The sequence below is a fragment of the Carettochelys insculpta genome, chromosome 1 (assembly GCF_033958435.1).
Source record: "Carettochelys insculpta isolate YL-2023 chromosome 1, ASM3395843v1, whole genome shotgun sequence".
NCBI lineage: Eukaryota > Metazoa > Chordata > Testudines > Carettochelyidae > Carettochelys > Carettochelys insculpta.
In genome coordinates, this window is record NC_134137.1 from 10,811,167 (window position 1) to 10,834,230 (window position 23,064).

At 46.3% G+C, this 23,064-nt stretch overlaps 2 protein-coding genes across 2 annotated transcripts; one reads left to right on the forward strand and one right to left on the reverse strand.

Annotated features, from left to right (window-relative positions):
* The first annotated feature begins 1,182 nt into the window (after positions 1–1,182).
* LOC142021760 (olfactory receptor 52K2-like) lies at positions 1,183–2,157 on the forward strand. The gene has a single exon (XM_075011330.1). The coding sequence runs from the start codon at positions 1,183–1,185 to the stop codon at positions 2,155–2,157; it is 975 nt and encodes a 324-aa protein (XP_074867431.1).
* Positions 2,158–19,792: 17,635 nt separating this feature from the next.
* On the reverse strand, positions 19,793–20,755 carry LOC142022389 (olfactory receptor 52E4-like). The gene is made up of 2 exons (XM_075012582.1): positions 20,358–20,755; positions 19,793–20,240 (listed from the first exon to the last, which is right to left on the reverse strand). Exons 1-2 carry the CDS (start codon positions 20,753–20,755, stop codon positions 19,793–19,795), a joined length of 846 nt encoding a protein of 281 aa, XP_074868683.1.
* Positions 20,756–23,064: the final 2,309 nt, after the last annotated feature.

Genomic DNA, 23,064 nt, shown 5'->3' on the forward strand with positions numbered 1-23,064 from the left:
AAGTTAAAGCCAGACAAATTCAAATTGGAAATTAGGCACTCCTCTTTACAAGTGCGGGTGATTAACCACTGGGACGAACTGCTTAGAGCAGGGTCCCTGGAAGAAGGTCTGTGCCCTGAGTTATACAGAAGGTCAGTCCAAAGGATAGTTAGAACATCTTTCTCCTGGCAGTTCCCTGCTGGCCTGCTGGGAACGGAGGAGCGCTCCTCTCCCCTGGCTTTGGCAGCTCCCTCCTGGGGCCAGAGGGAGCATCTCACCCCAGGTCTAAGAAAGGGCCTTTAGGAGCTGCACCCCAGGAACCCAGGGTAACAGGGACCCCTTAGCCTGGGGCTCTGGGCTGAAGTCTGTAAAGCCCCTATGTTCTGGGCCAACCCTTCCTGGAGAAGCCCACAGCTATGCACACTGCCATTTCTCACCCCCCTGCACCCCCTAAAGGGCAGGAGCTGGCTCACCTCAATTACCAAGAAGCTCTGTTCCTGCACTGCCCTTCCGTAGAGGCTCCCCCTCCCGCTTTCCACAGCTCCCATTTGCTGGCAATCATGGCCAAGGGGAGCTGTGGGAGGTGATGCTTGCAGGTGAGCATGGACCAGCACGGACCACGCAGAGCCACCCATTCCCCAACAACAGCCAGGAGCTGCCCCAGGTGAGCACCTTGAACCCCAATCCACTGCCCCAGCCCTGAGCCCCCTCCCAAATCATCTCTCCCTCCTCAGCCCCACATTTTAACATTGAGCCCTCTGCTGCACCCTAACTCCTGTCCAGACCCCCGCACCCTGACGTCCTGCCCTGAAACCATTCCTGCACTGCAAACCCCTTGCCCCAGCCTCAAGCCTCCTCGTGCATTGCAAACACCTCATCACCAAGCCCGTACCAGATTCTGCAAACTCAACCAGCGCCTTTACCTCTCCCGACCCTGAGATCCCTCCCGCACTCCAAACCTCTCAGTTCCACCCCACCACAGATCATCTGCGGGCAGAATGAATTTGGTTATGCACACCATGATAGAGGTGGTGCGTCACACCTCATCTCCCTGACGGGATACAGAACAAGATGCATTCCACACATCGACATAAACGATTAAAGAGAACACTGACCAAGCCCTGCAAAAATCCCAGACTTTCAATTATTCTATCGCAGGGAAAGAACTTCCGCGAGTCAGTTGATCCGTGGCTGCTGTAGGCCATGTCAGCCTTCAATCAGTCCTGCCCTAACCCCGCTACCTTCCTGCTTACCGGCATCCCTGGCTTGGAATCTCAGCACGTCTGGATCGCCATCCCATTTTGCATCATGTATGTGATAGCTCTGCTAGGAAATGGTGCTGTGCTCTACGTTGTAAAGCAGGATGAGACCCTCCATGAGCCCATGTACTATTTCCTCTCCATGCTGGCTCTCATTGACCTGGTCTTCTCCACTGCCGTTGTCCCCAAAATGCTGAGCATCCTCTGGCTGGATTCCAAAGAGATCAGCTATGAGTTCTGCTTCATCCAGATGTTCTTCATCCACACCTTCACTGTCGTAGAGTCGGGGGTGCTCTTGGCCATGTCGTATGATCGCTATGTGGCTATCTGCAACCCCTTGAGATACAAGACGATCTTAACCAACACAAAGATTGCCTTAATCGGGCTGATGTCCCTTGCTAGAGGGATGGGGGTGGTGACACCCTTAACCTGCCTTCTAACCAGTCTGCCTTTCTGTAAAACAAATGTCATCCCTCATTCCTACTGTGAGCACATGGCTGTGGTGGAGCTGTCCAGCACATACTCCAAAGTCAGTGACCTGCACAGTGTTGTCGTGGCTACGGCCTTAGTGGTGGCTGACTCCATCTGCATCACTTTCTCTTATGCCATGATCCTTCACTCAGTCTTATGTCTATCATCTCACCAGGCACGGCTGAAGACCTTCAGCACCTGTGGCTCCCATATCTGCGTCATCCTGCTCTTCTACATGGGAGGGCTCCTTTCTATTTACCTGCATAAGTTTGAGCACCTCCTTGCTCCTCATACCCAAGTCTTGCTGGCTGACTTGTACCTCATTGTTCCCCCTATGTTAAACCCAATTGTCTATGGCATGAAGACCAGGCAGATCCGGGAACGGGTCTTTAAGCTCTTGGGCCAAAGAAGAATCTTAGCAGAACCCAATATCTACAGTGGGCACTGACATGGCTCCACAATACAGGACAATCCCTCCTTTGTCCTGACCTTGGTCTGTGTGTCTCCACCCCCAGCAGCATGACCTCACATGTACAGTTTGTGTGAGGTCAGGGTATATGGAGGATGACATTTTGCAGCGAGAGCCAACCCACCCTTATCAGTGTGACCTTGTGTGCACTATACACTTGAGCTTATGCCAAGTGGGGGGCAGAAGAACACACTCTGCAATACACCAGGATGCCAGAGAAAACATGGCTGGCTTTATATCAACACCACACAGGAAACAAAACATACAAAACACGCCTGTCTGGCTTAAAACTGATTGAATGGGTTATTGCCTAGTACTATAAGAAGTGGGCCTGAATTGTAAGCCCATGTATCACAGGCCTGGTGGGACTTTATTGGATTGTTATTGCAACCACTGCCCTAGGTTTGCACCAAATCTTCTGCCAAGTGGGCCAAGTGAGGCGTCTAATGAAAGCTGGTGATTCATGGGGAGGCCAGTATAGGAGGCGTGGCAACCTGTCATGAAAGGGCTGCCGGTTGGGTGAAGCAATATTTGATTCCAATCCACATCTGAGGAATTTGGCTGTGAATGGGCAACCCAGCAGAAAGGCAATGGCAAATGTCTCAAATAAGGGCATGGACAGGTGACCTGCGTGTGTGACAGGCTCCATCTCAGACATGCATCCACACAGGGAGGAGCAATGGAATTCCCTCCACAGGGGTAAGGGTATAAAGGGAACTCAGAGGTTCCTCTGTCTTTGTCTTCATTTTGTCTCATCACTTCAGAAGCAGCTCTGCTATAAATACGAAAGGATTGCTGACCCATCCTAACATAGGATATATTCCAAAGACTTTTAAGATAGCTTATTCCACCACAGCTGCAAGCCTGCATCAAGAACTTTGTGACTAGTGTATGTAATTAAATTACTTTAACAATTTACTCTCAACCTAGTCTTTCTTTCTTTTATTAATAAACCTTTAGATTTTAGATTTTAAAGGATCGGCACAGCATGCTCTTCTGGTAAGATCTGAGGTATACATTGACCTGGGAATGTGGCTGGTCCTTTGGGACTGGAAGAACCTGTTGGATTTGGTGAGATTGGTTTGTGTAGCCTCTCATCTGCGCAAGGAGGGGGTACTGGTTGCAGCACAAGGGAGGCGGGACTGTCTGAGAGAATTGTTTGTTTGACTTCTTCCCAGCCAGTGGAGTGATGACAGAAGACTCTTCACAACTGGCTTGGTGCCTTATAGTGGAGGATCCCTCATCTTGGGTTGTAAGTGACCCTGTTTTAAGCAATTTGCCCTGATTTGGCTATCTCATCAATGCCCAGATTACAGTGCCAGATAACCTCCAATATTACATCTTGAGTGAGTCCTAAGACCAAGGAGAAAGTTGTCAAAACTTTGCTAACATAAAGCAGAGTTGAGCTGTGAGCAAGCGACCCACATAATCTGACAAGACCAGCCTGATATTGCAAAACCACACACAGCTAAAGAGGTACTCAGTGCAAGTCATTCAAACACATTCTAGGGTAGTCCTAGAAAACCCTGAAACCAGCACACACCCATAAACAACTAGAACAAAATGACCCATCCTAAGGGTAGGGTCTGAGTGTCCACATGATGGATAGGGATGTTTTGATCAAACCAACTCAGATAAGGTAATGAGTGGCACCAAGGTACATCTGGGGGTGGCATCCTGATATGTCAGGAGTGATGTGTAACTTATTTGTATCTGTATGTAAAGATGTATCTCAGAAGAGCCATCTTGGTCTGGTGTCAGAGCAGTGGAAAGTCCCACCAGTGACTGAGCTGGTCCATGGTCATGGGGCTCTCATGTACTAACAGAACTGTAGACATCTGACCTGGGGAACTGGAAACTCTTTTGTTTGACAGGAAAACTGGCCAATCACCTTTGTACCTCATCTGCTTGTGTGGTAAGTGAGGGGCATGGGGGGGCATTCTCCAGGAGTTTGCTGGGTTGGAAATCTGTGTAGAGCCCAGGGCAACATACAGAGGGAGCACATTGATACAGCCAAACAGCTATCAAGATTTGATAGAGCAAGATATCCAGAAGGACACCACATCAGTGGCATCTGATGACGCCTACCAGCGTCCCACTTGCTAATAAAATGGGGCCCACCCCTCCCTCACTGCTGTGCAATGCAGCCACCGGTTAACCACAGCTCTGGGTAAAGATGGTGTAGACAGAGAATAGAGGCTATTTTGAAATAAGCTATAGTGCGTCCAAGAGCTTTACTCTGAAATACACTCTATTGTGTCTAGACGCTCTTTTTTGAAATGGCTCAATGCTATTTCAACATGCACTTTGTGTGCAGGTGCATTATTTCAAACTAAGCAAATCCAGAAAATCTCTTCCAGAATAGTTTATTTCAAAATAATGCTGCTGTGTAGACATAGCTCCAGTGACCAGTGGAGTGAGTAAGACACCTCTTTACCTTCCCCCAGTCAAGGTGGGAGGTGAAATATGTGGATGCCTCTCTGAGCTCTGGGTCGCTCCAACACAGGGCAGCAACTGCAAGAGGAGTGCTGAGAAGGATTAGGGATGTGAAGAGGGCATTTAGATTGCTGGATTTAAGAAAGGGAGAGGAAAAGGACATTGTCCAACCTTCTTGGGTGGGACTTGTACTCATGGTTCATGTTTATGAACTCTCATTGTGGTGTTTTCAAAAATTAATGCCAAGTTACTTCCCTCCCTTGTATTAAAAGTTTCTTTTCTATGCTCAGACTCTGTACCTGCCAGAGGGGAAGTATGGTCTCTCAGAGGCACCCAGGGGTGGGGTGGGCATTTCCCAGGTTCCTGGGTAGGAGGTCAAGCCAGTTCTGTGTGGGATGGATGGAGAGGACCCCCAAGAGCTGGAATCTGGTCCCAATTGGTGCTGGTTCCACCTGGCAGAAGGATTACAGATAGATATAGACAGTCAGAGGGTATGGAGGGAATAGGTGAATATTCAACATATTTTCTGCAAAGTTTTACATGGCCCAATCATTTGGGTAGCAGTAGCAGCCAGAGGCCCTAGCTACAGAACAGTGCATGAAGTGCTGTGCAACAAGCCATAGTAAGAGGATGGTCTCATGCCCTGAGGAACTTAGAATCTAAGTGTAAGACAGGAGACAATACAGCAAGCAGAGAAGGCAAGTGCAAGGAGACTATGTGGGTTGGCAGAGACACACCGCTGCCTCCCCATTGGCAAGTCATCTGTCCGCATCACGGCCAAGAGCAGTTGTCCAGAGGCATTTGAAGGAGAACAATGAGGCGGATTTGTGGATGTTAACTGCATACGCGCTTTAATACAGCAAAAGTAATGTTCCTTTATAGGAGCATGCGTGCATGTACACACACACACACACACACACACACAGAGGCAAACACCGAGGGAAGAAAGAACATTAGAAGTAAAAGTGAAACTGCTGAGTCAAACCAATTCAAATGCTGATTCTCCACAAGCTGATCTCCCAGGCAGTCATTCTTTCGCCTGGAGCATCCTGTTGTAGGGGTCCCCAGCAGACTGTGCAACAAGACAAGGCATAAAACAATACTGTGTTTCTGAACTGACTCCATACAAACAAGGTCAGCGTTTTATAATCGTCATTGTGGAATCCTTTGGGGTAACAGACTTGCTATAAACTGAATATGCGTTAAACTATGTTCAAGACAGAGAAACAATGCTGTGGAAGTTCATGGCATCGTTCCAACAGGTTGGTGGCCTAGGCAGAGATCTTGAATAGGCTAGGGAGCTGAGGCTGAGGGAAGCTGAGTGCTGCCCCCTGCCCAAAGCAGGACTAATCCCAACTAAATCTCCCACCCAGGACTTTATCAAATCAGGACTTAAAAACCTCTAGGGATGGCGATTCCACCTCCTCTCTAGGTAACACATTCCAGTGCTTCACCACCCTCCTATTTAAAGAAATAGTTTTTCTAATATCCGAGCTAGACCTCTCCCACTGTAATTCGAGACCATTACTCCTTGTACCCATTATTACTAAGAACATTGTCTCTCCATTGGCTTTCAAATGCCACTTCAGGAAGTCAGATCCCCCCTTGCTCTTTTCTTCTGCAGACTAAATAAGCCCAGATCCCTCAGCCTCTCCTCATAAGTCATGTGTTTCAGCCGCCTAATAATTTTGGTTGCCCACTGCTGGACCCACTCCAGTGAATCCTCATCCTTTCTATACTGGGACTAACAAAGCCACTGGGGCTGTTAATGAGCAAAATGGAGACAGAACAGAGGCTGAGCTGGATTGGAGTCCTGGTTTGGATTCGGTGGACACTAGGGCTGGACGATCTGAGTCCCCATCATTGTCTTGTGGAAGAACAGGTCCTGTGCACTGTTAACCGGGGGGCTGACGATGGGATTATTAACTTGGGTTAGCTCACCAATCTGATTTAAAGATTAAAGGTTCACACCTTTTTCTCAGTTAACTTTCAGCCAGAAGGATATGCCTTGAATTTAAGGTGGTTCTCAAGATCCCCAGAGATCACACAGGCAACACTGTTAGCTGCATGTATGGTTTGCTTATTTCCCGGCATAAGGGTGTCAAGCAAACAAAGACTCAGATATAACAGATACAGACTGAAGGGTGTTGAGGTACAAAGTATCCAATTACAACCCAAATTAGCTTAATTAGTGGGGGGGTTTTCAACAAAAAAGGGTGCAGGAACTCAGGCCCAAACCACTCCCCTCCCATGCTTAACCCCCCACTTGCAGCCCCAAACTTCCCCCTCTGGCCCCCAGGCATTACAACCCCTCCCAGAGCCCTAAACCACCCTCTCCTGCCCCGGACTGAACCCCCATGCCCACAGCCACAGCTGACCCCAGGCTTAACCCCTGCTACAGCCTCAAACCACCCCAGGCTTAACCAGCCCTTGCAGCCCCAAACCACCCTCTCCTGTCCCCAGGCTAAACATGCCCTGCAGTCCCAGCCCCCTGCTCTAAATCAATGCCCGCTCCCTTCCCCCAGAACCAGAGACCCCCAGAACCAGGCAACCCCAGCCTACCCCACTCCTGTAATTCAGCCTGACTCACTGGAGCTGCTGATGGAGCTGGGGATAAAGGCATCACGTCAGGCCTCCGGGGCTGACGTGGACATCCCACTCCAGGCCGAGCCACAGCAGCCACACCTGGGCCGAAGGAGTTATGCGGCTCCCAGTAGAGCTGCAGAAGCCATGTCAGGGACACAGTGCTGGGGGCCACCTCCTCCACGGCCAACACACCTGTCCCGCCAAGTGGTGGGGTGCGCGCACGGAGCGGCAGGACGGGCGCCGTGAGTGTGTTGCTCTTCTGTTGCTCCACAGGCGAAGGGGAAGTGTATCCGACAAGGTGGTCTCCATAAGCGGCTGGGAGCTGCCCAGCCACCTTCCAAAATGGCGGCGTCAGGAGGAAAGGCGGTGGAATGCCGTTCCGTGGTGTTCCAGCAGGAAATAAGCCCTCAGCTTAACTGACTATTCCAATACAGCTCACTCATCTAACCGCACTTATGGTTTATGCTTACACTACAAGAGAAAATACCCTATTCGCTCCTTCCTCAGAGCTCTCAGAGACGAGACCGCGCCTCTCCACAGCTGGTGAGGGGAGATGACAGTAGCTGGTATGAGGAGAGAGTCTAGACTTTACAGAGTGGAAGAGTTTAGACAAGCCGAGGTCCGGAAAAGTAGGACGAGGCAGTGAGCGGTGTGTGGCAGAGCGGTGTGGGGGAGCCTCAGATATTTAGTTTTAAGCTCTTCAGGGGATTTCTGAAGACTTATAAAATCACAGAATCATAGGGCTGGAAGGGACCTCAGGAGGTCATCGAGTCCAGCCCCCTACTTCAAGCAGGATCAACCCCAAATAAGTCATCCCAGCCAGGACCTTGTCAAGCTGGGACTTAAAAACCTCTAGGGAAGGAGAATCCACCACCTCTCTAGGCAACGCATTCCAGTGCTCCACCTCCCCTTCCAAGGCGGAGTGCTGAAATTTGACCTTTTGACCTCTATCAACGTTCCGAGTGCCAGTGATACGAATAGTCCTACTTACAACAGTGTCATTAATAAATAAATGAAGCTACAGAGTTCTACCGTTTAGGTGGTGGTTGGTTAGCATTAGCTGGTCTTTTCTGAATCACAAGCTGCATGGCTTTGAGCAAGCTCCTGGCTGCACAGGAGGGGAAGAAGTCATGGTATGCCACATCCATTGACGTTCCCATGTCCGCAGAGCCAGTCACCTCATCATAGAAGTAAATCTGCTTGGTCAGGGAGGACTTGCCCTTGGTGAATCCATGCTGACTGTTCCTGATCACTTTCCCCTCCTCCATTTCATTGCCAGCCCTAAACGGTCAAATACCAAGAATAAGGATCACGAAAAATCATGAAGTTGGCTTTAATACAATGAAATCACTTAAAAATAATAAAATAAAAAGCAGTCATTTTGGAAAGAGAAGCGGCCTAGCTGGCTTTTATACTCAAATTCGGCACATTAACACTTGGTTTAAATCGTGATGGGAACTTTCTGAGTCGCTATAGGGGCTTGTCTGCATACTTGGCTCAGTCTAATTCTTGACCTTCCCCCCCAACTCCTCCACTCTCTGATTTGCTCACCTTGATTATCTTTTTCTGATTTGTCCTCCTTGCTTACTCTTTTTGGTTCTCTGTGCCTTAAATATTGAGTCTGTTCTGGTCTGGCTATGGTCTGAAGAAGTGGGTCTGTTCCACGAAAGCTCACCTAATAAATTATTTTGCTAGTCTTTAAAGTGCTACTTGACTGCTTTTTGTTCTGATCGTGTATAGACTAGCACGGCTTCCTCTCTGTTACTGTTAAAAATAAGAGATGTGGTGGGTATGGGATGTGTTACATTTTGCTTTTTGAAACTTTAACATGCACTGGAGTTTCATTTTGAAGCTTTCTCCATGGCCATGAGAGCTAGTAACTTCATTTCCTTTAACGAAGAAGGCTAAATTCATCCCATACCACTTCTCTCCAGAAACCAGATGTGACAGGGAACACCACCTTGGCATGTTCCCTGGAATGATGATCATGCCACTGACATTACATAAGCCCCCTTTATCAATGGAAGGGATATGTGCACAGTGACAGCCCTCCCTGGGTAAAGATCCCTTATACTGGGCTTGATCAGAAACAAAAGAGTTTTTATTAAGCAAAAACAGCAGCTTTGAATTGGTTATAAGTAAAACAGGCAGAGCAAATAAAAAGAAAATGCACAGCTAGTGCTAGTCTACAAAGAATCTAGCAACATGTGAGATCTTACATAAACAGCCCATCTTTAATCAGGAGAAAGCTTCAGGTCAGAAAGGTTCTTACCCTGACCTGGGTCTCCAATTCACTGTAAAGCTTTACCTCCATCTTAGGGTGTCCCAGAGAGATTCCAAGATAATCTGAAAACCAAAAAGGTCCTCTTGGCCCTCTTTCGATCTTTCCCCATGAAGGAAATTCCACTTTCCTCTTTGTGTAAATGTACACTCCAAGGTGGAGATTGTCACGTGAACACATCACCTGTCCATGTCCTTTTTGTCAGCCAGCCTTTGCCTATCTGCCAATCTGAATGTACACTGCAAAGCTCCTCAGATTTGGACTGGTATCCATTAAGACCTTCAGTAAGTCAAGTATAGCTACACCCCGAGCAAGCCATCTTCTCACACTAGGGTAGCTGCACCTCCCGTTCAGGTCTTCACAGAAACAAGCATTTGAAATACAAACATGTAACCTAAACTCCTAACTTCAAATACAAAAATGATACATGCACAAAAACAGAACTGACAGATCCAGAATTTTTTACTATGTAAACCAAGAGGTAATTTGGCTAAAGCAGCATTTCCCAGAGTGTGGTCCGTGGCCCAATATGGGTCCTTGGAAAAAAAATACCAGTCCTTAGAAAATATACAAATAATTGCACATGATCCTATTAATTTGGTACATTTCACATATTCTTGTTAAAATTCTACTGGTTAAATTGTACTTAGTATAATAAAAATAAGTTAGGCAATTAAATATTTTATATCAACATTTATATTATTATGTACTATTATTACGCTGAATAAATTATAAACGTGAAAATTTATTTATTTTTTCATTCATTTTTATATACATTTATATTTTTGGGCTGCAGAAAAAGGTATTGAAGAAAACCAGGTTCCAACTATCTATGTAAAGTCTGGGAAACCCTGGTCTAAAGCATGTCTGAGTTATTCATATTTATATTCATAACCCATTATCCATAATGCATGACAGGGTCTGTCACACTGGAATTTTAAGGAAAACAATAATTCTCACGAGAGTCATGACAAAACCATGAGAGCTGACAACCCTGCCGTCACTCCTGTTTAAAGGCTAGTTACTTTCCAGAAGGGTCTTCAAGCAGCCTTGTCTTTCTTTAATCACTCCACCTGTTTGTAAACAAAACACAGGGTTCCCACACCTAATTGGCGCCCTTGGTCTACTAGGCAATGAATCAGCTGTCCTGGTCTGCCACTGATCTGCTCGGTCACTCTGTGTCAGTCATTTCCCCTGTCCGTGCCTCAATTTCCCCTTACACACAAATGCGCCTTTGCAGCGGTTAGCACAGTAAGACCACGATCTCAGCTGCGGACCACAGGCACAATTGTACTGGCAGATGGGGCATGTAGGGCACAGAGACATCCATGCTCTGCTCTCTTTCTCCAGCCAGCTACATGAACCAACTGAAATCAGGGGAACTAGGAGCTTCTTATGAGGATCCTGCACCATACCCGGAGGTAAGAGGAGGGTGAGGGCTGTGGTCACAAGCTAACGACCCAGAGACAGCAGACAGCCCTGGCTACTCTCTCATCAGCCCTTGCCCTTCTACTGTTCTTGCAGCGGGCTGTACCAGAGCTGAATCGAGCCTGGGATATGTACATGGAAAAATGAATCAGATCTGCAGCTGTTTGATCGTTACAAATTACAGGTGGTGTCTCCACAGCTGTAATCAAGAACATCAACTGAGGAAGCAGGTCTTTGCCTATGAAAGCATAGGCTCCAAAATACCTGTTAATCCGTAAGGTGCCACAGAACTTCTTGTTTTTGCATCATTAAGGATGTGAACAATGAAAAGTTTGACCCCTGTCTATCTATCCCTATCCACCCCTTCCTATCTTTCTATCTATGATTTAGACTGAACTCCATTGCACCTACCCAGATTGAGCTCATTACTTTTCTCACCTTCAGACATTTTTCTAGCCCTCGAATAATTTTTTCCATTTTTCTCTGCACCTGCTCCGATTTCTCAACATCTCTTTAAAATATTGAAACCAGGACAGGCTGGGGTGGGGAGGTATCTGGAGTCGATCTCACCAATGATCGTACAGCGGTACCCCGTCCTGGGTGCTATCAGTGAGCATGTTGGTCCTTGTACTGTAATGACCCTGTGCTGCTCAATTACTAGCAACTCTAAAAACTGGGAACAGTTTCTTTATCATAATAGTACACACACACACACACACACACACACACACACACACACACCCCTCTTTTACTTCCTAAACAAGTACACACACACACACACCTCTTTTACTTCCAAAGAAAGCTGTGACCAGTTTTTTTAACATTCCCATCACACAAATTGTACTATCCAGTGTCAGTAATGCCAGTTAAAGGCAAATTTTCTCATTGCATCAGAAATCCCAAATCCTTTTGCCTATTACCATGACTCCCAGCATTGCTGCGTAAGCAATTAAAAACTTCCATGCACACACCCTGCTAGACTGTTGGAATGCATCCCAGCATCACAGTATCTATGCACCTTCCACATGAAATAGATCCATAATAGCTAAAGCCACCAGTGATTTAGATACTTTGATTCTTCTTTCTGGGGGTTCATAAACTCTGTTTGGCACAAGGTTTTTATTATGTTTCCTAAACTCATTGAGCTCCTCTATTTTATTTTAAAAGCCGCAATCAATGCTGTAGTTTTCTATGCTATTGCTTTGCAATTCTCCATGTCACGCCTAATTTTAGAACCTTCTTTTAAATCACAGAACCATAGAATCCCAGGGTTGGGAGAGACTGCAGGAAGCCATCAAGTCCAGCCCCCTGCCCAAAACAGGACCAACCCTAACTAAAGAATCCCAGCCAGGACTTTGAAATAATGGGACTTAAAAACCTCTAGGGATGAAGATTCCAACACCTCTCTAGGTAACACATTCCAGTGCTTCACCACCCTCCTAGTGAAACAGATTTTTCCTAATATCCAACCTAGACCTTCCCCTCTGTAACATGAGACCATTGCTCCTTCTTCTGCCATCTGCCCCTACTGAGAACAGCCTCTTTCTGTACTCTTTAGAGCCCCCCTTCAGGAAGCTAAAGGCTGCTATCAAATCGACCCTCAGTCTTCTCTTCTGTAAACTAAATAAGCTCAGATCCCTCAGCCTCTGCTCATAGCTTGTGTGCTCCAGTCCCCCAGTCATTTTGGTTGCCCTCCGCTGCATCCTTGATGTGCATCCACATCCTTTCTATACTGAGGGTCCCAGAACTGAACACAGTAATACGGCCTTGGCCTCACCAGTGCCATACAGAAGAGACTAATAACTTTGCTAGATCTGCTGGAAATGCTCCTCCTAATGCACCTTCTTGGCTACAAGGGCACACTGTTGACTCATACCCACCTCTCCACTGCAATCCCCAAGTCATTTTCTGATGCACTACTACTTAACCAGTCAGTCCCCAGCCTGGAACAAGGCTTGGGATTCTTCTGTCCCAAGTGCAGAACTCTGCACTTGTCCTTGTTGAACTTTTATGTACGGTAAGTTGTAGGATTTCCCCAGCACAGAATGTGCTCTCTCTGGGCATGTGCGTAGAGCCAGTCAGCAGGTTTTGTTACGATATTTTCTACAATGGAAAATCACTTTTAAAACAAAAATGTAATTTTTGAAAAAAAATTATTTCGCTCTATATTTTCTGTTATTTCAGTATAAAACAAAATAGCCCTGAAACAAAAACCTGAAAATTTAATCTTCCATAAAGATATGCTTTGTAAAAATATTTGATTCTCATTTTTATTTTTTTAGCTGGGAACAAAAATGTACCTGATAACATTTTCTTGTTTGGATTTTTCACTCAAAAAATGTAAACATTTTCCCATTAAATTTGGGGGTGGAAATAAAAAACAGAAAAATGTTCAGCAAACAGTTATTGTTTCTTTTTTGTTGTTGCCTAGCTGTGATTGTGAGATCGCACATGTTGCAGCTTGTGAACCAACGTCAGATGGCAAAGCCTTGGTCAAAGAGAGCAGTTAAACTTATCTCCCTTCCAACCATCCTCACACACAAGACTAACAGCACCACTTCCCACCTACGCAACCCTTCAAATAATCCTTCTTGGTCACCCACCTCTTTCCAGGTCTCCTGGCTGTCCTCCCTCATGTCTCCAACACGGCTGTACCTGTGTGTGTATGTATGTAAAGTCACAGCAACTATTGCAGGAGATTTTCTAGTTCATCCCAGTTGAACCCCCTGCCCAGCCTTGCTACTCTTAGGCTTCAAAGGAAAAACAGCATTAACCCTAAATTAATTCTGTCACCCCGCTGCTTTGCTTTGCGAGCCCCAAGGTGTAGGCAGTGCTAGGACACAGTGAGGCAAACTAGTTTGGATGCCTTTTAGGGCAGGGGTGTACAATGTGGGGGTCAGAAGTGGGGGTCGGGCCCCATAACATTTCATAAGGGAGTGCAGCATAATTAGCTGCTGGGTCTCAGGCACGGCCATCTCATTCAGAATTGGAAAGCATTATGGCTTTTCTGTGTGTATTCACATTTATACCCCAATGAATAAAACTTTTACAGTCTAGAGACTTATTTTCTTACACAGGCTGAAACGTTGCAGCTTTTCTGTGAACATAACCAAAATTTCCATCCATTTGGATGACATTAGACAGGTTGGCGGGGGGGAGGAGCTGCTAATTGCAGGGATGAAAAGTGGAGCCTGAAGTAAAATGTTTGCTCAGCCCTGCACGAGGGGACAGTGGTGTTGGTAGCATCTTTCTGTGTAACTCAGCCCAAGGGGAGAAACCTCTCTGCTGAATATCTGTCAGGATGGAGGTGAAAGGCTGCCCTGCATGTAACCATCCATGGACATCAACTTTGGTTCTCCTGGCAATGGCAGATTGGTTAAGTCAGAAAGCAACCTCCTCTGAGCCCTCCTTCCAAGCTTCCATTGCTACCACCAGAGCTAAATATGGAGAGGGCCAAGAACGTTTCCTCTGATGTTGGCATTTGGGGCATGGCTGCTCTGGCATTGCTCAGGAGATAAAAAGCCAAGAGCCTGTAATGTGGATTCCCCAGAGGAATGACGGAGTCCCTGAGTTTCGTAGACAGTGTAACCACCTCCTACCCCTTGCCCCTTTCCCAGGCCTTTGTTCAGGTATGTGGGGATTTGACAGGAGTCCTGGGCTTTTGGGGCCATATCTGCTGGTGGTGCTTAAGGGTGCCCAGTGTTTCCATTCAAACCTAAGTGTCTTCTCCATTCTTGGAGTATGAGGGCCCTCAGAACCAGCCAGTGATGGGGGACAGACCTCCATGACTACGAAATGCAGCCAGGAACCACCACGGTGTCCAGCTTAGATAATATGACCCTCATGCTAGATCCAGAGAGGTAGCTGTGTTAGTCTGTACTCCAACAAAACAAAACAGCAGAAATGTAGCACTTTTTTTTTTTGGTCCTTTGTACTTATAAATGTCAGTCTGTATTGGAAATGAGATCAAGCTATTGAAACGTGTCTAGCCCACGAAAGCTCATCATCGAATAAATCATTTTGTTAGTCTTTAAAAATGCTACATTTCTGCTGCTTTGTTATGCTACATCCAGGAAATAATACATGGAAACACCCGCTGAGTGGAGAGGGGTTGAACAAGACCAAGGTACCAGGTACTTCATGGGGCTTAAGTGTTGATTTTTTTTTTTCTGACCAGTGGCAGCTTCTGGCAGCACAACCTGACCTCTTTAAATCGTGACTTGAGGACTGCAGTAACCCAGTCAGAGACTGTGGGTTCATTACAGAGGTGGATAGATAGGGTTCCGTAGCCTGTAATGTGCAGGACATCAGACCAGATGAGTGTGATGGACCCATCCACCCTTAAAGTCTTTGACAAGGAACATAAGAACATAAGAACGGCCATACTGGGTCAGACCAAAGGTCCATCCAGCCCAGTATCCTGTCTGCTGACAGTGGCCAATGCCAGGTGCCCCAGAGAAGGAGAACAGAAGACAATGATCAAGTGATTTATCTCCTGCCATCCATCTCCTGCCCTTGTACTGAAGGCCAGGGCACCATACTTTACCCCTGGCTAATAGCCATTTATGGACCTAACCTGCAAAAATTTATCAAGCTCTTTTTTAAACCCTAATAGAGTCCTGGCCTTCACAGCCTCCTCCAGCAAGGAGTTCCACAGGTTGACTGTGCGCTGTGTGAAGAAAAATTTCCTTTTATTAGTTTTGAATCTACTACCCATCAATTTCATTTGGTGTCCCCTAGTTCTTGTATTATGGGAAAAGGTAAATAATTTTTCTATATTCACTTTCTCCACACCATTCATGATTTTATATACCTCTATCATATAGCCCCTCAATCGCCTCTTTTCCAAACTGAAAAGTCCCAGTCTCTCTAGCCTCTCCCCATATGGGACCCATTCCAAACCCCTAATCATCTTAGTCGCCCTTTTCTGTACCTTTTCTAATGCCAATATATCTTTTTTGAGGTGAGGAGACCACATCTGCACGCAGTACTCAAGATGTGGGTGTACCATAGTTTTATATAGGGGAAGTATGATATCTTTTGTCTTATTATCTATCCCTTTTTTAATAATTCCTAACATCCTATTTGCTTTACTAACTGCCACTGCACACTGCGTGGATGTCTTCAGAGAACTATCCACTATAACTCCAAGATCCCTTTCCTGATCTGTCGTAGCTAAATTTGACCCCATCATGTTGCACATGTAATTTGGGTTATTTTTTCCAACATGCATTACCTCACACTTACTCACATTAAATTTCATTTGCCATTTTGCTGCCCAATCACTCAGTTTGCTGAGATCTTTTTGTAGTTCTTCACAATCCCTTTTGCTTTTGACTGTCCTGAACAACTTGGTGTCATCTGCAAACTTTGCCACCTCACTGCTTACCTCATTTTCTAGATCATTGATGAACAAGTTGAACAGGATCGGTCCCAGGACTGACCCCTGGGGAACACCACTAGTTACCCTCCTCCATTGTGAAAATTTACCATTTATTCCAACCCTTTGTTTTGTGTCTTTTAACCAATTCCCGATCCATGAAAGGATCTTTCCTCCTATCCCATGACCGCCTAATTTACATAAAAGCCTTTGGTGTGGGACCGTGTCAAAGGCTTTCTGGAAATCTAGGTATATTATGTCCACTGGGTGCCCCTTGTCCGCATGTTTATTAACCCCTTCAAAGAATTCTAATAGATTAGTTAGACACGACTTCCCTCTGCAGAAACCATGCTGACTTTTGCCCAACAATTCGTGCTCTTCTACGTGCCTTGCAATTTTATTCTTTATTATTGTTTCTACTAATTTGCCTGGTACTGATGTTAGACTTATCGGTCTATAATTGCCAGGGTCTCCTCCGGAGCCTTTTTTAAATATTGGCGTTATATTGTCCGTCTTCCAGTTATTGGGTACCGAAGCGGATTTAAAGGATAGGTTACAAACCACTGTTAATAACTCCGCAATTTCACATTGAGTTCTTTCAGAACCCTTGGGTGAATACCGTCTGGTCCTGGAGACCTGCCTTTTGGCTTGCTCCCAGATTCCTGACCCCAGCTCTGACCCAGATCTCTGAATCCTGGTCTAAAAGTGCCACCGCTCTGACTGCTAGGAATGCCTGCTGAAGCTATGAGTTTAAGAGCATTTTATATAGGCAAATGCTGTTGTCAAGCTAATAGAAAAACTTCTGTGTATGTCGGCTGCATATAAGCTGGGGACTGTCTTGGCATGGCTATGTCAACATAGCCCATGGAGTGCAGATAGACCCAGAACTTTCTTGTAAAAAGTGTTTCAAGATATCAAGTTTTCAGAGAAAAGGCTGAAGACATGACCTGAGAGTTTCCTCAAGGCTCTGAAATGAAAGACGCATAAAGAGACACAGAGGCTACGTCTACATTCGCCCAAATCTTCTCAATGGCCATGAAATACATATTCAGTGCCTCATTAGCATGCCAACAGCTGTGGCTTTTCGAAATTGCTGCTTTTTACTGCCACACAGCTCGTCCAGATGGGGCTCCCTTTCAAAAGGACCCCGGGAACTTCAAAATCCCCTTATTCCTATCAGCAGATAAGAATAAGGGGATTTCAAAGTTCCCAGGGTCCTTTCAAAAAGGAGCCCCATCTGGATGAGCCACGCGGCAGCGAAAAGCAGCAATTTCGAAGAGCCGCGGCCACTGCCACACTAATGAGGCGCTGAATATGTATTTCAGCACCTCGTTAGTAATCTTCGAAATGGCCATTTGGGGGAGTGTAGGCACAGACAAAATTAACTATTTATTGTATAGCTTCACTCTCAGTCTTTTATGCCAGTCTCATGATTTTTTAATTTGGCTTCTGCTGTGGATCCACCTGAGGTTGGCCATGCTCCCAGGATGTAGAATTTTGCTTTGACATATCATCTCTCAGAGGCTAAGTTTCATTTTCCCTCTTCCAGGAAATTCTGGAGGTGACAGCAGGTGGCAAGGAATTACATAGTTAGTAGAAGGTTGTATAAACTATGGCTGATATAACTGGCCTGTAGACACAGTATTTTTGCTCCTTGGTAAGTAACAGGTTTCTTTTTACAAAGAGGTACATGGACACATGACACAAAGGATGCTGATGTTTCACAGGCATACCATGCCGCTGGGTTTTCCTGGGCATGACCTGCAGCCTTCATCTAGACAGATATTTCAAATATGAAATAGTCCCCTGAGAATCTTTACCTGCTTCCATGGAAGTTGTGGGGAAGGGTCTGCAGCAACTAACGGCTATGTTGGGCCTTGAGGTTGTACAGGCATCTCCTAGTGCAGCGTTCCTCAGACTGGGGATCCCACCCCAAAAGGGGTGGCATAGACAGTGCAAGAGGCTCATTAGAAGGGTCACCACATGTTTGGGTTTTCCAGCTATGAACTCTTCTTTAGTCCGTCGATCTCCATCCAAGCAGACTTATGAAATATGAAGAAAATCTCCATGATTTTTCTTTACCTTCAGAGCTGGGTGACTGGAGTGGCAGCTGTTCTCAGCCGCCCAGCCTGGGAAACATTGCTCCTGCCAGTAGCGCTCAGAAGGGCGGCATTACCACAGCTTGCTACACTTCCTTCTGCACTGCTGCCGCCGGTGGTGGCACTGACTTCAGAGCTGTACTCCTGCGTTTTCTAGCCACACAGCATAGAAGGGAGACATGCCATCAGCTGCAGCACAGCAGGAAGGGCAGAAATACCTTAACATGCCGGCGGCTGGGCTGCCATCTAAGTTGGCCTCCTGACCTATTACCCTCACCTCCTGGCCATCCCCCTTAGAAGGCAATGCCACTGCCCTCAGAAGTGGCACACAAGGAAGAGAAGCAATATTGCACCATGCCATCCTTCCGTCTCCATCCATCCGGTGAGGAAAATGACCTTCCACCTGCCCAACTGGAAAGTAAGGCCACAGCCAGCAATGGCACAGAAGGAAGAGTGCCCACACCATCACATGGCACCCTTCCTTTAGCAATGCTGCTAGCAGTCGTAAAACCTTCTGAGATAAGCACCTGGACAGTGACACCTGTTCTCTGGTCAGCACTGCCACCACCGGCAGAACTGCAGAAGGAAGGGAGGCAGTACCTTGTCACTGCAAGCTTCTTTCTGTTCTGCACTGCTTCTAGCGGTGGCCCATTCTAATCATTTCCATCCAGGAGTGGATGTTTTCCATCTATTTTCACAATAATTTTTGCTATGAGCACAGAGCCAGGTGCAAATGTGAACCCGGAGTAGACACACAAGCCTAGCTACAGCACTATGCTCATCAGACTGAAGCCAATCCTTTCTCCAGCTCAGTCTTCAGTGTTTCCAGTGGCCATCTTGGGTGGACAGCCTGGGAGAACCGACCACCTACATTACCTCGCCCCACCCCCAATCGCCACCACCACCCTTAAAGAATTTTTGTATAAGGTGGGAGTCCTTTCCTATAGTCTGACTCCCCTGCTTGCTACTCATGGAAAAGTACATGGCTTAAGATGGTTTCCAGCATAAGGTGACCTGATCAGCTGTCTCTGCATGGCCCCTGTCTCCATACATCATGGGCTGAGCCTCGTGTCCGCAGGAAGGTGTAGCTTCATTGTCCTTTGCTAATGGGCCACTGAAGTCCGAAAATACTACTACAGGTCCTTACTTAGAATGACTGCAATCATACACACAAATTTCTGCCCCCATATACCTCACTTGGTCTACATAAATGACACATGCCTGCAAATGAGAAAATCATACTCAGTAGGATATAAATTTTGCAGTGATAACTTACATATGGTATTTCACATATAGTACATTTTAGTTCTCTCAAATTCGTGTTCAGACCCATTTTTCCACAAACCACAGAGAACGCCCCGTTGCATTGACCTCCGGTATCTTAGGGCTGTATCAGTGGTCATCCTAGACACTGGATTCGGCGAAGATCCATTTTTGGCCAAAAAGCTTGAAGATCCATTTCCGGATCTGCTTGGTCTTCATGCCATAGATGACTGGATTTAACATGGGGGTAAAGACGAAGTACAGGTCAGACACCAAGGTGTGGATGTGATGAGGAACCCTGAGGTCAAACACATGCAGATACATAGAAAAGATCCCTCCCAAGTAGAAGAAAAGGAGGATGCAGAAATGGGAGCCACAGGTGCTAAGGGCCTTGAAACGCACCTCGTGAGGTGAGAGCCGAAAGACGGAGCGGAGGATCATGCCGTAAGAGAAGGCAATGCAGATGTAGTCTGCCACCACTATGACTGGGGCAACAGCAACGATGTACGAGTCACTGACTGATGTATCTGAGGTGGCTAGGTTCACCACAGCCACATGGTCACAAAAGGAATGAGGGATGACATTTGTTCTACAGTACGAAAAACTGGTAAGAAGACTGGTTAATGGCATTATGACCCCCACCCCTCTGGCAAGGGACAACAGAGCCATCAAGGATATCTTTGAGTTGCTTAAAATAGTCTTGTACCTCAGGGGATTGCAAATAGCCACGTAGCGGTCCACAGCCATGGCCACCAGCACCCCCGACTCCACAGTAACAAGGAAAAGCACGAAGAACATCTGGATGAAGCAGGACTTGTAGCTAATCACTTTGGAATCCAGCCAGAAGATGCTCAGCATTTTGGGAACAACGGTTGTTGAGAACAGCATACCAATGAGAGCCAGCATGCACAGGAAATAGTACATGGGCTCATGGAGGGTCTCATCCTGCTTTACAATGAAGAGGACAGCACCATTTCCTAGCAGAGTAATCATGTACATGAGACAGATTGGGATGGCGATCCAGATGTGCTGAGTTTCCAGGCCAGGGATGCCGGTCAACAAGAAGGTGGAGGGGTTGGGGCAGGACTGATTGAAGGCTGGCATGGCCTGCTGCAGACACAGATCTATTGATTTGCAGAACTTCTTCTCCTGCAATACAAATGGAGGCCTGGGATTCCTTCAGGACACAGGAAATTTTTGAAATCCAGCACAAGCTATTGTTACTTTGTTACTCACTCCTGAATACAACAGTTGGAACAATTGTGGAAAAATCTAAATTACTTTCTACCACTTATTTGCTTTTCATCCTTATTTAATTTTTGGAAACATTTTATCACAGCAAGCCCCTTTGAGTTCATATGGCCCCTGCCGCTGTTCTAGGGGTATTTTTGCACTATGAATAGACTAGAAAAAGACTGCAAGTGGTAGTGAAAATGACATTTTCAAATCATTTTATTGCTAACCCTAAATGGTCAGATATCAAGAATCAGGCTGACCAAAAATCATGAGATTGGATGTAATAAACTAATTGAAAAATAAGAGATGGGTTGGGGGTAAGGGTATTTGCATTCATGCACTGGAGTTACGTTTTAAACCTTTCTCCATGGCCAAGAGAGCTAGAAACTTCATTTTTCTTTAATAATGAAGGCTGAATTCATCACATATCACTTGACTCCAGAACTGGATGTGACGGGTTGACGTCACAGAAGACCCCTTGGGATGTTTTCTGGTCTGCTGATCATGCCACTGACATTAGATAAGCTCCCTTTATCAATGGAAGGGGTATATGCGCAGCGGTAGCCTTCCCCCAGACAAAGATTACGGACACTCAGTTTGATCATTCGCAAAAGAGTTTTTATTAAGCAAAAAAAGTAGCATTTAAGAAATTATACGTAAAACAGGCAGAGCAAATTAAAATAAAATACATAGCTAGTTATATTCCACAAAGAATCCAGTAATATGTGCATGCTTACCCCACACAGCTGTCCTTCTGTCAGGTGACAGCTTCAGGTGAGAAATAATCTGATCCTGACCTGGGTCTCCAATTCTTTCTAACCCTCTTTCTCCCTCTGAGGGTGTTTCAGGGAGATTCCAAGATAAGCTGAAAACCAAGATGGAGGAGCCCAGAAGTGGATTGGTACCCTTTAAGACCTTTCATCATTAATAAGGCCTGGAGGGGTCGGGGTGGTTCATCACACTGGAATTTTAAGGAAAACAATAATTCTCACGACACTCATCACAAGATCATGAGAGTCGACAACCCTGCTTTCACTTCTGTTTTAAAGACTAGTTATTTTCCAGAAGGGTCTTCAGCAGAACTCTGCATTTCTTGACTTGCATTCTCACTGGAGAACACTTCAAAGCAAACACCAAGAAAATTCCATGTTACAAAGTTGGAGTTAAAAACAAGACATCCAAGGCATCTAAGGACCACTGCCAGCAGGAGAGGAAAATAAACAAGCCCAGGAGCTCTGGGCAGCTCTTCCTCTTGAAAGGAAGCCGAAGGGTCGAATTTTCTATTCCATCATCAGAAAAAACTCCTATTGCCTTCAGGTACCTCCACTCTGAGATATGCACATACACATGTGATGACAAGCATGGTGCTTGTATGGACGTGAAACCTGGCTTACTAAAAAGTTCTCCAATCACAAGGACAGACATTCATAAACAGACGCCTGAGGCACGTCCTTCACATCCAATAGCAAGAGTTTGTCACAAATGAGGAGCTTTGGAACAGAGCAGGACAAGAACCACTTGATGTTCAAATCAAGAGAAGAGAGTGGGCATGGCTGGGCCTCATTGCCAGAAAAACATCCTCTAGCGTAGTCTGTCAGGGTCTCACATGGAACCTACAGGAAAACACAAAAGAAGATGACCTTGGACAACATGGAGAAGACCTACTGAGACTGAAGGACAATGACTGGCGTAACTCCTGCAGTCAGCTCAGAGAGGGATGAAGGGGTGGCTACTTCCTCCTTCCCAGCTCCACAAGGTACAGGGAGCCAGCAGCCCATCTACATGGCTGCCACCGGTTTCCAGGCTTCCCCTGCCTGAGGGGAGTCCTGAGCCCTGGGGCAGCTGTGGAGGTCCACTGGGGCAGATCACCTCCCACCCACCATATCTTCCTGTCCCGTATTTCGGTACGGAGATAAGGTCACCTTAAGTAAGTCTTCCTGACTTCTGTGCTGCTTTTCATAATCAACTGTGATATCCTTCCCAATCCCCTGGCACCAACTGCTGCTGCCTCAGAGAATGGGCCACCTTGGTTTTGTACCCATTTTTCAGAAGCCTTTTTGAATACAGCATGCACCAGAGAGAGAGGCTGGCCCAGTGGATACGAGCTAGCTTGGAGAAAGCTGGGTTCACCCTCTTCCCCAACGGTTCAGCTCAGCAGCTAGTGGGGTTCACAAAGC